This window comes from Cervus elaphus, chromosome 14 (genome assembly GCF_910594005.1).
Source record: "Cervus elaphus chromosome 14, mCerEla1.1, whole genome shotgun sequence".
NCBI lineage: Eukaryota > Metazoa > Chordata > Mammalia > Artiodactyla > Cervidae > Cervus > Cervus elaphus.
The window spans coordinates 6,349,486-6,366,384 of record NC_057828.1 but is presented as its reverse complement, the minus strand read 5'-3'; the positions used below and the strand labels follow the sequence as shown (position 1 = coordinate 6,366,384).

The following is a 16,899-nucleotide window of genomic DNA, read 5'->3' as shown; positions in this document are numbered from 1 at the left end:
CAGGGATTGACCCCACTGTGGCTCCTGAACTGCAGGCAGATTCCTTACTGCTGAGCCACCAGGGGAAGCCCCCTTTTATCTTGGCAGATGGTGACTGCAGCCATGAAATTAAAACACGCTTGCTCCTTGGAAAAAAAGCTATGACCAACGTAGACAGCATACTGAAAAGCAGAGACATTACTTTGCCAACAAAGGTCCTTCTAGCTAAAGCTATGGTTTTTCAAGTAGTCACATATGGTTGTGAGAGTTGGACTATGAAGAAAGCTGAGAACCAAAGAATTGATGCTTCTGAACTGTGGTGTTGGAGAAGACTCTTGAGAGTCCCTTGGAAGGAGACCCAACCGATCTATCCTAAAGGAAATCAGTCCTGAATATTCTTTGGAAGGACTGATGCTGAAGCTGAAGCTCCAATGCTTTGGCCACCTGATGTGAAGAACTGACTCCTTGGAAAAGACCCTGATGTTGGGAAAGACTGAAGGCAGGAGGAGAAGGGGACGACAAAGGATGGGATGGCTGGATGGCATCACCGACTCAATGGACATAAGTTTGAGTTAACTCTGGGAGTTGGTGATGGACAGGGAGGCATGGCGTGCTGCAATCCCTGGGGTCGCAAAGAGTCGGACATGACTGAGCGACTGAACTGAACTCCCCTAACCTGCACATTCTACATTTATCAGTGCAGCATGAAGGCAGCCAGATGAAGAAGGAAAAGAGCCAGAGACCTGGGGCCACCGGCCAAACCCACCCAAGTCCCAGAGCCCAGGAGGCTCATGCTGATTCCTACACTACCCAGGATGGGTTGTGCTGGAACACACCAGGCTGGGAGAGTGAAAAAGAGTAAAGTACTAAGACCCCAGACCTCTAAGTCAGACAGGGCATTTAACAGTGTCACAGAGACAGGTTGTGGGAGGCCAAGCTTCTGGGTTATCAGTCAGTTCAGTTCAGTCTCTCAGTCATGTCCGACTCTTTTTGACCTCATGGACTGCAGCACCTCAGGCTTCCCTGTCCATCACCAACTCCTGAAGCTTACCCAAACTCATGTCCATTGAGTCAGTGATTCCATCCAACCATCTCATCCAATGTTGTCTCCTTCTCCTCCCGCCTTCAATCTTTCCCAGCATCAGCGTCTTCTCCAACGAGTCAGTTCTTTGCATCAGTTGGCCAAAGTATTGGAGTTTCAGCTTTAGCATCAGTCCTTCCAGTTTCCTTTGGATGGACTGGTTGGATCTCCTTGCAGTCCAAGGGACTCTCAAGAGTCTTCTCCAACACCACAGTTCAAAAGCATCAGTTCTTCCGGGTGACAGGGGATTCATGTTTCAGCCCAGGCCTAACTGGAAGTTCTTGTTCTTATCAGAGGGGCAGCATGTGCTGACCATGCACAACCAGAGACAGGAAACAGAGCTCCCAGAAACAAAAAGCCCTAGGGACACTCAGAGAGAAAGAAAAGCCAAAATATAAAAGGAGATTTAGCAGAGAAAACATGGAAGCAACACGATGGATAAATACTCTGTACTTAAAAGTAAACACTGAACAATTCATCAACAAAGTTTAAGAGAGGTCTGGATGTTATAACACTGGCTTTGAAACAGGAAAGCAGTATCTCAGCACAGAATTTCATGGAATGCATGAGAGAAAAAAATCAGTCAAACTGGAACACAGGAAGAGGATGAATGTGGACCAGATATATGAAGAGAGAGTTAGTCATTTCTCAGTGAGAAACATTAGAAATTTATAGCCAAAGCCACAACATGGGATATCTGAGGCACATGTACAGTCATGCCTGAGTTTCCTACCCAGATATACAGGAGAGGAAATACCCATCCTACAGTCAATTTTTTTTTTTTTTTTTGGTCCTCTAAGTATGGATTCCATTAGTCTCAGCTAATACCTGATAAGGTCTTTAATTAAAGAACTCTTCCAACTCCGAGTAAAGATAGATAAGCACCTGGACTAGGTAGATCCCTCCATAACTGGTCAGATCATGGAGACAGCCCTCCTCTCTCTTTTACTAAACAGCTTAGCCAGGATAACTTCTGCCAGGATGTGTCCTTGTAATAATGGCAGCATTACTGAGGTTAGAGAAGTGGACAGGAGGACAAAAGACACTGGATCTCCTCTCTGTGCTGGGTCTACTGGAGAAGACCCCCTAACACACACCGCAGGATGGGAGCATGGGCACCAGGTGATGAAAATAATCTGTTGATGTGACACCTGTGGATGAAGGCGGCTCCCAGGAATGTCCCCTTTCAGGTTCCCATTTTCTTATAGTATAGCACCAGAATGAAAGATAAACCTAGACAGGCAAAACAGACGAGAGCTGGGTTCAGAGGCTCCGTCCAGCAGAGAGGGGCCCAGGGGTCAGATGGTGATTCTTCCATGGGGAAGGGGTCTTAGCTTCCACCCTGGGTCCTGATGGAGCCTCAGAGCAGCGGTGCTACAGCATCATGCCCGTCAAGACTCAGAAGGTTCCAGGGCCATCAGACCCTAACATTTTGTAACAGAAGACCGGAGCTTCTGTGTTCCCAGACTTTTATCTCATGCTTCAATCCAAGTGACTCTCAGACATGGAAACTTCTCAAACAAGGGACCATCAGCCCATATTGGAATTCAGAGCTGTCCATTGGGTAATGAGCCAGGAGTAGGAGACTTTGGAATCAGATTCAATCACAGCTTTGCCACTCAAAGATATCTTACTTCGGGCCCACTCTGAACCACTATTCTTCCGTGTGATGGATATAAATATCCAGTCCAAGGCTGTGATGGATCAATGAATTGATAAAAGCCATGCATCTGGCACAGTCCCTGACACAGGGCCAATGTCCAGTCAACCGTACTTAGCCCCTGGCTGAGTGGACAGAGTGGACAGAGGCACACGTGGTGGGACCAGGGAGGGTCTTCCGACAAGGGCTGGAAGACCAGTACCTGCAGCTCAGCCAGCCGCTGTTAACGAATCCTTACACAAACATAGCTGCTGAAATGTACAACAGCACTTATAGGGCATCTTTCCCTATACAGTTCTTAAACAGTCCTATTAGGTAGGCACTATCCCCATTTCACAACTGAGAAAAGTAAAGCAAGAAGGTTAGATAACTTGGTCTAGTCCCCTCAGACCCCTAACCCAGAGCCCTTCCTGCCAGCCGACACTAGAATAATCATCCATTTACTACTTACTTCTTGTAAGTCTGCTCTGTGCTGGGCCTGAATGCAGGCTTGGAGGCCCACTCTGACTGGCTCCAGGAGCAGCGCCAGCCTGCCCTATGCCAGCCACAGGCTTCTATGCCTCACTGCTGACGGTGTGCCTCTGGGAGCAGAGGTCAGCATGATATGGCCCGCCGAGCTGATCACCCGTGTGCTGACCGAGGGCCGCTGTGGGCAAGGCTGGTGGGTAAGACATTCCACACCCTCAAGGCACTTCTCATCTCTTGGGCTAAGAAAGGAACAGCCAGGTGAAAAGCAGATCCGAGGAGGAGAAAACCCATCCAGAGAGCCAGTGGTTCTCAGCCTGGGCCGTACATTAGTCAACAAGGAGCTTCCCTGGTGGTGCAGTGTAAAGAATCCACCTGCCGGGGCAGGGGACGTGGGCTGGATCTCTGGTCTGAGAAGATCCCTCATGCCTCAGAGCAGCTGAGCCCATGTGCCACCGCTTCTGAGCCTGTGCTCTAGAGCGGGGGAACCGCAACTGCGCCCATGACCACAACCGCTGAAGCCCGTGTGACTAGAGCCTGCGCCCTGCAATGAGAGGGGCCACTGCAATGAGAGGCCCGCGCTCTGCAACAAGGGGAGATCCCCACAGGCCCGAACCAGAGAAATGCCCATGCAGCAGCAAAGACCCAGCATGGCCAAAAATAATAAGTAAACAAAGTTACAGATTGCCAGGAGGAAACCGAAACACTCCGATGCTGAGGCTCAACTCTTAGGGATTGTGACTTATTTGGCACCGAGTGGGTGCCAGCATCAGCACATGTAAACACCTCTCCAGGTGAGGCCAACTCACTGCCAGGCTGGGAACACACGTGCCGGGCGCTGCCAATCCGTGCAGTGTGCTCACGAGCGGTGCAGCTCTGCTTCGGAGCTTGTCAGAAATGCAGAGTCTCAGGCCCAGTCCAGACCCACTGATTCTGCCCCGCACTTTAACAAGATCCCCGGGGACTCACGGGCGTGTGGAGGACGGGCAAGGGCAGGCTCCATCCTGTGATCAATCAGAGAAGGCCCTCCCAGCCCCGCTGAGAGACACAGCCCACCTGCTCCCCACCAGGCAGGGCACGCCCGAGAGGAGACCTGGGGTGACCGCGGGGAGCGCCTCACTCAGCTCTGCACCTCCTGTCCCCACAGAGTCACACCTGAGCCTGCACGGCGCTGCTCCACGGACCAGAGCCGCCGGGGTCCCAGCAAGCCCCTCTGTGAGCAGGACGCTGCCACCGTTTCAGTGACAAGAAGAAAAAGGAGTCTCTTCCCCTTGCATCTCCCTCCCCCCATCGGAGCGTGTCCACCACAGAAGAGGCAAGCTCAGGACAGCGGCGCCTCAGCCCAGCCTCAGAGTGACAGTGAGCAGCCTGACCCACCATAAAGGCAGCTCTGTCTCTGCAGGCACGGGGTGGCTGGTACCGGCTAAGCCTCGCGAAGGAGGGAATCCTCAAGAGAAGGCCAGACAGAGACACACACAGAATGACTCTGCCAGCACCCTGCATCCCTCCCCCCATCCCTGCATCCCTGCTGCCACTCCAGTCTTTGTTTCTGTCGGGTGTGTGTGCGTATAATTTTTCTCACGTGTTGGCCTTTGCTCTCCTGTTAGACTGAGATCAACCCTCCCCGGCTCCTCCTTTGTACACACTGCCCATAATACCAAGTACAGAGACTTACATCCAGCAGGGGGTTGATAAATATTATTTGTATTCATGTGCACGCATTTTCTAAGAGTCAAACCCATAGCTCCAGGCTAACAAAGGGCTACTCACAAGCAGGCATTTATTAAGGATTATTATCAGAAAACTGAGATTCTATGTAAGAAAACTAGAAAGCATGGCTTCAAAAAGCACACACTTTGGTTTAGGAAACTAGACTTAACACACAGAAAGCCTAAGACTGGAGACCCAAAGAAATCAAACATATTTAGGATAAGCTTACACAGACCTCTGTGCATGGACACATAACAACGCAATGGAAATTTTCTATTACAGTTTTTTACAGTTTGTTATTACTTGCTTATTGATTGGCATTTTATAGTGTTTTCCCCTCTGGTATTTCTACCACTGACCACATCCACTATACCAGGTAAATAAGATGAAATGATGCCTACAGTCAGAAAGGCAGATGAATCAAGAGCAGGAACACAAACATCTGAAGTAACAGTACAAAATCTGTACCCCATCTCACCACAGAGTCAAGTGTCCAGAGGCATACACACTGCGTTCCTTGCCTATTCGAGGCTCCAAAAAGTCTCAGATCAGGTCCCTGGGACTAGAGCCAGAATCCAAGGAGCCTTCTCTCTGCCCTTGAAAGGAAAACCGCAGTGCATCACGTATGGTTGTTCTCACCGTGACAAAAAAGGGCAAAACTCACAGCCAAGAACAGACCTTCAGTTCAGATTCAGCATGAGGTTTTCTCCAGCAGTGTGTCAAACTCATCCCCATTCAAAGTCCATTTTTGTTCTAAGTCAAAGAGATTGGGTATGAGAGACAAATATGCAAAGGTAAGTGGCAAATTGCAAAGATTCTGACATTAGAGCTGTGCAGAATATTTAAATTAAATTAAAATTTCAGTTCTCAGTCACACTGGCCACATCTCAAGTGCTCAACAGCTACATGTGGCCAGTGGTTACCATGCCGGACAATGCAGATACAGAATAGTCCCACCATCACAGAAGGCTCTAATACTGAACATCTAGATGTTGCCTTTAAAGAAATGAGTAGGGTCTTCTGGGAACTTCTGTTGTTCTCTCCAGGTATCCTGGGGAGGTTTTAGGTACATATCAGAATGTTGGGTAGAAAGAGAACCTTTTCACAATGAAAGAGGCAATGTGCTGGGAGTCTCATGTAAACACAAACACTCTAAGGCAAAACTTACAAGGCTACAAACTGGGTCATTTTAACACGCATATGTGCACACACATGGTCTCTCCTTCTTAAAAGGGCCATTACTAGTTTCTCCTAACCCAAACTTTTGCTTTCATCACAAAGATTGTGAAGTCAAATGCTGCAAACCAATTTGGTGCCAAAAAGCCCACATGCTACCTAGTCCTAGCCAGAACTGTTTTCCAAATCGCTCTTGGGTGGCTCTAAGCATTCCCTGGCATCACTTTTTAACATGGCATCACTGGGGAGAAAAATCTCTCAGACAGCAGGTCAGCACCCTGGACAGCGACAAGCTCCCTGCCTGCCCAAAAAACCCTTCAGAAACAACACTCCCCAAACACCACTGCCTGTGCAAGGATGTCACTCACTTCTCCTAACGCCACAATCTGGTCTTCAAACAAGAGCAAGCTCAGCTAAGAAGCCTAAATGCTCCTCACCAACTTCAAGACAAAGTCCAACTGCTAGTCAGAGTCAGTACTCTCTGGAGTCTGGCCCCAGCTGGCCCCTCCAGCTGTACCTTCCACTGCTCCAGCCTGGCCAAGTCAATGCCAGAGGACCACTTTCCTCCTCTAAACCTTTGATTATGCCCCTTTAGCCCATTTCCTTACCTTTATCTCTTCAAATCCTTCCCATCTCTGGGGATCCAGATCAGCCCCTGCGTCTCTTCAAAATCTTCCCAAAGGACTTTAGTCTACATTGGTATCCTCTCTTTTCCAACATACCAAGGCATTTCTACTTTAGATCATGCTTTGAGGAACTTAATTACATACCCTCTTGTACAATTACTAGGTTCATATGCAGTTTAAAGTTCCCAGTGTCCTGATACACGGAAGACCTAGCTTTGCCAGCAACTAGACATTTTGATCATAAAATAATGATCTCAGATGAAACCATCTCTAACAGTCTATAAGTTAAAGATTCTCTCAAAACAAGTTGCCACCCAAAAGTGTGCTATGCTCATAATAGAGGCTTCCAAGACTAACTGCAGATGCAATGAACACTACGTAAAAAAAAAAACCACACAAAAAACAAAACCAAGGCAGAGCTCAGAGCTGGGAACAGCTAGAGAACCCTGGTTCGGCTTCCAACATGAGTCACAAAGGCTTCATTTCCACTCAGTGTGTGACGATGATCAGAAAGAGATCCTGTTTCTGTCCTTTCTTACGTCACAGCACAGGAAAGCTGCCTGTGGCCTCAGAGAACACGTTGTCTTCAACATGTGGAAGAACCCCAAACAGTGGGTGATGTAACACTGGCAATTATAACAGTGTTTCTCAGACAAACATCCGTGGACAGGGCAGCCATCACCTGATAGCTGTGCACAAGCCCAGACAGACTGCGGAAAATAACAAAAGACATACTCTTGTTGTTGGTGCCCCCAAATACAATTCTGACTGGTCTTACAAGTCAAGAGGTTCCAAAGCAGAGCGAGAACTGACTTAAAATTTCAGCTCAACATTTTACTTCTTGTCAAAATGATTGTTCTATTACCTCCTTGTGTTTAAAATCCTGTTCTCAAAGCACCAACTTACAGATCCACATACAATAGGATACAGGGATGGCTCTTTCCCTCATGCACATGGAGGAACTAAGGTCCAGAAGAGTTTAATACCTTTTGTATTGCAAATAAAGATCACATTAGAACGAGAATCCAGTTGAAATAATTTCAATAACATAAGCAACATGCACACATAAACATATATATACTTGAATACACATACATTCAAAGAACTCTTAGTAATATAAAGAGATGAGTTATGAAATTCACTGAGCCTGGAACTGGAAGATTCCACTGAATTCTTGCAAAAAGTGTTACTGCCAAAGCAAGTTGGCCAGCATCAGTAAAGAAGGAACTCTCATCACTGGGAACAGTCCTTGGAATTGCTCTGCCAGCCATTCACTCTCATCCCAGAAAGTCACAAGATCTGAGAACAAAATTTAGCATCTGGTCAACCAACCCCAGTTGGCCTAAACTGGGTCCAGGAAAGCGAGCCCAGCATGAAGGCCACAATCATCCTGTCCTAAGCCCTTCCCCAAGTCGACCATTCTAAGTGCTCGGAGAGGGAAAGCAGTGAGACCCCAGTGTAATCAGGTTAGAAAAGTAGACTCCAGCACTCAGGGACCTCTATGACTATGTCTCAGAACAGTGCTCCAAATACGTCCTTCACTACTGAATTACATGCACCCACCACCCAAGCCATGCCATTTATTCATCACGACTCAAACACCCCTGCATATTCCTGCCATTGAATCTGCAGTCCTCCAGTAGCTCTGATTATCAAGTTGCAGATCTTGATGTCTCAAGATCCACCTCAATTATTTCCTCTTGCAAGAGGCTTTTCCAGATCATCCAAGCCCAATATAATCTCCTGTGAACCTTTTAGAATTTACTGTCTGGAATTAGCAAGTGTTTCTTATATTTGAATATATATACATACATAAACACACACACACACACACATATATCTTATCTCCGTTAGAGTGCAGACAAGGTCTTGTGAGCCTCCATTTTGCTCCAGAAGATGGTGCGGTACCTGTTACCCACATAGCACATGTTCAATAAATGTCTGGTGATGGTGATAAGAATAATAAGACCTCTCCAAAGGTTCCTGTTACCCAAGGACAGACCTAGATATACAACTATGTCCATGGGACTGCGTGGGGCAGGTAGGAAGAACCCAGAGCGAACCCGCGTGGTGGACAACAGCTCAATAGCCTTCCTCCAACTCTAATGCCAAGGCTTCCTCACTCTAGGACCAGTCAGAAATCCTCCCTTCCTGCTCCCAAGCTGTTTATCTCGTTAACTCTGTTTATTGTGATCCTGGTAAGAGGTTCTGAAGCCCTCCAAGCCCCTCTCTAATTAAATTCATTAGAACAGATTGGGGCTTTCTTTCTGCATCTCAGAAAAATTAACAACATGATTAGCATCATAATGCTGGGGTGATGGGCTGCCAGGGAGGCCTTTCAGGAGGGGCTGGCCCAGTCTGGGAGGGGAAGAGTGAGGGGAGCAGGTGAAGGAGAAGGCAGATGCTCAGACAGCTGCTTCCTGGAGGAGGGGAGCTACGGAATCAGCGGGGATGGTGACGGCTTGAGGGGATGACCCGACAGGCCCCAGGCACTCCAACTTTTTCAAGGCATGGCTTTCGGGAGAGGGAAGGCAAGACAAGAAATTAATCCATAACATAAATTCCAGAGACACGGGCTTCTGGGACTAGAGACTTTCAGCAATCTTCTAGTGTTAGAGACAGAAACATATTGAAGCTCTGTTAATGATGGCATCACCGAGTCGATGAACAGGAGTTTGAGCAGGCTCCGGAGATCACGATGGACAGGAAGGCCTGGCATGCTGAAGTCCATGGGGCTGCAAAGAGTCAGACACGACTGAGCGAATGAACTGAACTGCACTGAATGATGGGCTGGAAGTAAAACAAGCCCCTCCTGCCGTTCCTGACGATGTCCCTTCAAGGCTCTACTACAGGAAAAGGGGAGAGCAGGCAGGGGGAGGCATGTCACTTCCTTCCCAGAGAACCTGAATCCACAATTTTGGCTTGCACCCCTGGTGGGTTCCCTCATCTAGAAAATTCTCACGTTCCCTTCCTTACTAAAATTCTACCAGCCTTTCAAGGCTCAGCTCCATGCCCACCTCCCTGTGAAGAACAGTTAGCATTTGGTATTTACTGCTGGCCAGGGAGCGTGCTTCTCTGCCTTAGCACATGTAATCCCTAACACAGCTCTGAAAGTTCACATTCACGGTCCCATTTTACAGAGTGGGAGACCGTAGCTCCTCAGCCAGTAAGTGAAAGAACCAAGCTTTGACCAAAGGGCTGTCTGAGGCCAAAGCTGAGCAGTTTTCACAAGCTGTCACCTCTCTGACTCCATAAGCCATACTGAGGCCTAACTCCCTCCTTGGAAATCTCACTGCCCAGGGTCTGAAGACTTAATTATATGACACCACTTTGGTGGCACTTTTGTATTATGCCACTTTTATTTTTCCTGACTTGTCTCAAAACCTAAGGAAAGACGGTGGATCAAGAGATCTCAAGCTGGCTGGCACAGTCTGACCAATGCCCCAGGTCAGCAAAGCTGTGAGAAGTGCCTCCTCAAGCACCCAGCACAGTCATTAGCTCCCAGAGCCCTCCCTGAAGCCCCAAGGACCAGGCCGAACGCATTTCACATCTGCCCTTGCAGCTGGGCCTGAGCCCTAGCTGAGCATCGGGAGTTAACGCTCCAAAGCCTGACATCAGGCTGCTCTAGCCAAAGCAGGAGCCGATCCAGACAGGGCGGCGCAGTCATCCCCGGTCCCCCTGCCACGGCTCCCATGAGGGGCCACCACCAGGACCCTCAGCCAGGAAGGTCCCCACCACCAGGACTCCAACAAGGCCGGGAAGCCAGCTGCCTCTGGTGGAGCATTTCCTGTAGTGAGCTTTAATTTGTTTTCATTTCTGTAACTCCAACTCAACTTACATGCCCAACATGCAGCTTAGTTGGGCATATAATGGTATGCCCTAGGATATATTCAAAGGCTTAGGACACACTAGTGAAATGAGGTAAAGCAGATGTGTAGAGAGGAGGGGGCTTCCTCAGAAAGGTGAGGATGGCTGTCTTTATCCTTGGGCTCCTTCCCAGTTCAGCTATGGATGTTCACGGTGACCTGTGCTCAGGAGTGTAGCTTCTAAGGATTCCTCTGTCACTACCAGCCTCCTCCCTCCTATCTGAATTTCTCCGATGACTCCCACCCGACCGTGACCTCCCATAACTCCAAGACCCTTCCGCCCATGGCAGAGCTCACAATAATTTTACTCACCTTGCTTCTGAGCACGTTATCTGTACTCGTTAGGAATACATCAGTTAGGGGCTCTCCATTAGTTAGGAGCTCCCTGAGGGCAGATCCTGGGCCTCTATCCTCTGGCTCACTCTGACATTCTAAGCATAGTCTGACCATCCTTTGCCCCTAAAATACAAGTGCTTAAGAAGTGAGAATGGGAGGGTTGAGGAGCCTCAATCTCCTCCCATGGTTCCCCCAGCAGGTGGAAGCAGCAGCCAGCAGGGCTGAGCTGCACACAGAACATCACCTCTTCCCCCTTGAGTCAGGGATCTGGTAACATCTTGCACCACCTTTTTGCTCACATTCAACCTCCAAGTCAGCCCTGGGCCCCATCCTGACATCACCAACCCAGGCCTCCTCCCGGCTGCGGTGGAGGGGCCCAATGCCACTGGAGGGAAAGACGTTCATCAGCCCTGGCCCATGTCCTCACTCAAGCTCACCTGTGTTATCTGTCTGATCACTCGTCACTCTTTTCCATCACACTGGCAGCTCTGAGAGACCCTGTTTTCCTTTCCATCTCTATGATCCCAGCACCTAGCACAGTGTAGGATTTAACCACCATTTGTTGAATGAGTAAGTATGTAATCAGCCTTAAATTCCCCTTACTTCCTTCCCTCCTCTTCTCCCAAGACAAACAGACTGACGACTGAACTTCTCTGCCTCTCTCTTTCTAGTTTCCTAAGAAACTCTTTTTCTAAAGACTGAGTGACGATCCTCACACCCCAGCTCTTGGATGGTCTTAGAGAAGAGGGGCACCAGAGGGAGGGAACACATTCCAACAACAAAGTAACAGGAGCCTTGGAATCCTGTCTCTCAGTCACCGCAGAAACAGGACCATCTTCTGTGCCTCCAGCATCAGATATCCAAAGCAAGAACCCAACCCCCTGACACCGGCCACCTCATCAATGTACCCCTGAACGATACAGCCTGACCTGGTAAGCCCAGCCTGTCTCAGCCCACGGGGAGCTAGCCAGGTCTTGCTCTGGCTCTGCGGGGAGCTGGCTTCCCATTCTGTGTGCCTCAATTTATCCCTGCCATAGCCTCTGTGATATCAAAAAAGGGATGAGAGATGAGATTCACTGCACAGAACTGGGAGATATATACACAATTATCAGAATCCCCCACTTAACCCCAAGCAAGCATTTCAACATCAGAAACTTAATCCAATCAGCTCTCAAAGATGGCTCCAGGTGATACCTCCTCCCTGGAGCATGAAAAGCTGGGAGCCCTGGGAATGCTGATGCCAGGGGAAGCTACCACCCCACCCCACTCATGAGGGGCGGGACATGGAAGACTGACAAAGCAGAGGACAGCCCGTCCCCCAGCGGCACACTCAACCCCCAGCCCCTTGCTGGGCCCTGCCTGGGTCCGCCCATTCAGAGATGCTGCTCATAAGCTGAAGGAGTCCACTCATTTCTAAAGTGAGGGAACCTTGTGGAGAAGGGGCAGGATCCACCAGCAATTTGCTCTCAACTTCCAATTTAAGACAGGATTTTAGCTGAGGTCCCCAGGGCAGGAATTGGGCTGCCACTGCCTGGTTCATGGTGCCAAACACAGTTTCTGGGCTAAGTGTAAGTCAGTCTCTTTCCTCATTTGTGTTATTCATTCTCTTTGCTCTCTCTCTTACTTTCTACAAACACACGCACACACGCATACACACACACACACCTTCAGCTGAAGCTAAACACGAGAGGAAGAAATTACTCCCTCCAAAGCGCCAGTTCTGTCAGGACAAAAAGTAGAATTACTAGATGCAGAGCAGATCCCACTCCCATCTTCTTTAAATCTTCCTGCAATGCAAAGCCACCAAATCCAATCACCCCCAAACCAGGGGGGGACAGGCTCCTGCCTTCCTCCTTCCTCTGCTCCTCCAGCTGCCGTGGCCAGTCCCCAGGGTCTCCACACGTTTTCCCTGGGCTTCTCTTACTTATGGTTCAAGTTCAACGGGTTGTGAAGCTGCTGGTCTCCAGCTCTAGATGAAAAATCCACTTCCTGCCCACCTGGGTCTCCAAGCCCTGTGGTCTGCCCTTGCCGGAGAAGTGATTAGGGCCCAGCAAGGGCTCATCTGAGTACCAAGGGTAGACAATTCACACTGGGCCCTCATGCCAGGGAGGCAGACAGGCAGAAAAGGGACATCGTCATCCACCATCCACTCCTTTGGACTGAGGAAGGAGGCATCTCTGCCCAACACACACACACACACACACCCACACACACACACACCCCCCCCCCACACACACCCACCCACCCCACTGCCAAATGCCAAGTAAGGAATGAGGAACAGAACCCAGCTCAGGGCAAGAGGAACTGCCATGGGGACCAGAGTCTAGGTGATTCAGCACTCTGCCCACTCAGCCCAGCCCATGGGCCACACTCATGACAGCTCTTGATGCCAAAGTGCTGACTTGAAGGCTGAGAAAGAATCCTTTCTAAAATCTGAAATTTTCCAGCTCTCCAGAGAGGCTCCTCATCCAGGCCTTTGCATCCCAGGGCTCAGATCAAGAACAGGATGAGGCTGCGAAGCCATTTCTTTGGATTCTGCCTCTCCTCCTTCCTAGTTTTCCTAAGCTTAACACCTCCCCCCCCCCCCCCCCCACCCCTATCCATCTAGGAAACAAACCTTAACAGCTAGAGGAAGACAGTGGCTGAAGAGGAACGTAAGAGAGGCCTAACAACACGCCGCATCCTTTGCCCTCCCCCACCCCGGAGCCATGAATAGGATCAAACATGCAGAAAGGGGTATAAGTGGATTCTGCCACAGTGAGTACACAGGGCCTTCAGAGTCCTGGGCCTCCCCAAGCAGAGAAGGAGGGCCCAGCGGCAGGTGAGGGGCTTGGGACAAGTCTGTGTGGCTACAAACAGCACCAGGAAGGGCAGGTGGGGAAGGTGATGTGAGGCTCGCCAGATAACAGCCAAGGGGGAGAAGCCAGCGTTCTGGAGACGGTGGAGGCGGACACCAGGAGGCAGCTGGGAAGGGGCTGGGCCCGGGTATGCAGAAGGGACGCTGTGGGGACAGAAACTGCGAGGGAGCTGACGAACAGACGCACACGGAGGGACGGGGGCATGAACCGGGGGCCGGAGCAGTAAGCGCAGGACAGAGGCGGGGGTGCGGCGAAGGGAAAACAGAAGGAACGGGGTAGCGCAAAGTGGGGTGCGGAGGTAAACAGGTCAGGGGAGAGCTCGGGGTGCGGCGGGGACGGAAGGACAGGAGAAGAGACGGAGGGGAGGGAGGAGGAGGGGAGACGGCCAAGGAGCAAAGGCGTGCGGGGGCCTGGGGCGGGGAACCGGGTGGGGCAGGGTCCCAGTGCAGACTCGGGGCTCGGGCAGGTGACGACGCGGAGAGAGAGGTCTGGGCGTGGAAGGAGGGGATGGGGTCGGGTGAGAGATGGAGACTGGCAGAGAAGGGCGGGAGCAAGGGGACGGCGCTGGACGGGCCTCCACGACCCCGTTCCACCCGCAGCCCGTCTCCGGTGTCCGCGCGTGCCTACCTGCAAGGGCAGGGGCTCCGGCCCCGGGTGCAGTCGGCGCTGTCCGCCACCCGCGCCGCCGCTCGCCCGGCGTCCCCCGCAGCGCCGCTCGCCGCCTGCCGCCGCATTAGGGCAGAGCGCGGCCCGTGCGCGCCCCCGGCGGCCGGCGCGCCCCCGACCGCCTGCGTGCGCGCGCCCGCGCCTCCCTGCGCGCGCAGGGGCCGGGGAGGGGGAGAGGCAGGGGAGGACAGGGGATGGGAGGACAGGGGATGGGAGGGACGGGGAGGGGGAGAGGAGGGAGAGGGGAGGGGAGGGGAGGGACGGGGAGGAGGGAGGGACGGGGAGGGGGAGAGGAGGGAGAGGGGAGGGGAGAGGAGGGACAGGGAGGGGGAGGGGAGAGACCGGGGAAGGGGAGGGGTGGGGGAGGGGGAGGGAGAGGGCCGGACAGCGGCGGTGCGGGCCGGGACCCGGCAGGGCCGGGACCGGACAGAGCCTGGCGGGGCGCGGGCCAGAGGCTTGCGGGCCCGGCCTGCGCCGCCTTTCTCTTCGCACAGACCCCCGGCCTCTTTGCGCACCGGCGTTGGAGACAGTAGTGATCCGCTCCCGTTCCCGTTCGCCGAGCCAGACCTGCAGGAGGGAACACGCCGGCGGGCTATCCCGGGCTATCGCGTTTGTCCTGTGCACGCCCCTTCACCATCAGACTGGGACTCCGTGGGGGCTTGTAGACTCTCAGGAGCTTTTCTTTACTGGAGAGCTGTTGAATCCCAAACTGGGGACGTGAGCAATGTTGTGACACCTGCTGATGGTGGAGTGGTCTTCTTTTAAAAGCGGGGAATTTCATCTGCCTTCAATGGGCTCAGGCCCTGCCCAGACTTGAGTTAAGGGGGAAAAAGCCCAGGACTGGGAGGCCAGACTTCCGAAGTCTCCTCCTGACTCTGACTCTCTGACGTGGTGAGATGCTTCTCTATGGGCCTCTTTTCCCAACTGAACGATGAAAAGTTGATCCCTTCAGAACTGGAAACTGTGAGGCCCTGTGCAGGCTGAGTGAGACACAAGCTCATTGTCACCTGAAACCATGGACAGATCTGGATTGGGGCATCACATAATCTTAGGTGGGAAGAGCACTTGGAAGAAGCTTCTATCTATCCCTCATCCCAAACCACAGTTCCCTTGGCAGCCCCCCTCTGAGGTCCCATTCAAAATCATTCAGGGAATTTCCCTGGTGGTCCAGTGGTTAAGACTCCCCACTTCCAGGGCAGTCTCTGATTTGATCCCTGGTGGGGAAACTAAGATCCCACATAGCATGCGGCACGGCCAAAACAGCGAAGCAAAAAAAAAAAAAAAAAAGCGCGCTCAGCCCCCTTCCCTGTGCTCACACAGCCCCTGCCCTCGAATCACCTTCACTGAACTGCACCCCGCCTCTCTGTCCCTCCTCCGGCCTGTGCGTCTTGTTCCGCAAGCTGTTCCCAGCTCCAGCACACAGTAGGTGCTCAACAGATACTTGATCAAGGAATGAATGACGGCCAGTAATAGATGAATCATCCAAATACCCAACAAAGTATCTCACCCTTCAGTTAGGTGCTTTGAGACTTACAGCTTTTAGGCAAAGTCTATACGATGGGAAAGGAAGGATTAGGATAGGATCTGAAAGCATGGCTCCCTCTAGGGGTCAGGAACCCTGGGCAAAAGTTTTTGCAGGGTCCCTTATCTATACAAACAATTTGACTTCATTCAACTTTTAGTCTCAGCATCATTCTGGCAGCCCACTCTTATACAATCCTATGAACAAAACAGTGTGTGCCCCTGGAGTGGGACCTGACCACAAGGCCCTGGGATGGCCCTGTAGCAGCCAGAAGCTTCTTGGCTGCCTGGTCAGCCCCACTGGCAGGTGATGTAGAATGCCATAAATTTCTCTGAACGGGAGAATCTGGACACTGGGGAGTCCCATCCAGATGCATTACCGGCCCCAGTTGGTCCCTAGCACTAAGGAGAAACTTAGAAAAATTAGAGAAAGTTGTTTCAAAGCACCAGGGCCCTGAGGCCTGGACTCAGGGCAGGACCCCCTTACCCTCTCACTGGACGTGTCCAGCTGTGGCTGTCTCCATAGAATAAAGAAAATAATTTCCCTTTTCTAAGCATCTGTTGGATGTCAGCTGCTGGGTTTCCTGCTTAGATCGTTTCCTGGCTCTTTACAGTGATGAGAGGAGATACTTTTTAGGTGGTATTGCCTGTGGTGATGACACTAGCTCAGAGACACCTGCTGTGATTCAGATCCCACCTCCACCACATCAGATGTGGATGAATGTGGGCAATTTCCTTTTATTTCTTTTGAAAAATATTATTAAATCTATACAAGTAGTTGAATTAGAGCCAAATCATTCTATAAGATTTCTTACAAAACATGTTTCTCTCATGCTTTCCCCTATCTAGAAGCCATCACTTTCAACCCTTTTGATCTTTGGTTATTGCCTATTTACTTCTGTGTATCTAATAAGCTCACCATTCAGAAAACTAAGATCATGGCATCTGGTCCCAT

The 16,899-nt window shown here is 51.0% G+C and overlaps 1 protein-coding gene across 22 annotated transcripts in view; it reads right to left on the bottom strand.

Moving 5' to 3' along the window:
• Positions 1-14,491, bottom strand: part of NFASC (neurofascin) — a 197,746-nt gene extending 183,255 nt beyond the window's left edge. For 19 of the 22 annotated variants that reach the window (XM_043923838.1, XM_043923844.1, XM_043923850.1 and 16 more), the window contains exon 1: positions 14,385-14,491. In XM_043923838.1, the coding sequence (XP_043779773.1) occupies positions 14,385-14,491 (107 nt within the window). The remainder of the gene's footprint in view (positions 1-14,384) is intronic. The other 3 variants (XM_043923845.1, XM_043923846.1, XM_043923857.1) reach the window with 2 other exon arrangements.
• Positions 14,492-16,899: the final 2,408 nt, after the last annotated feature.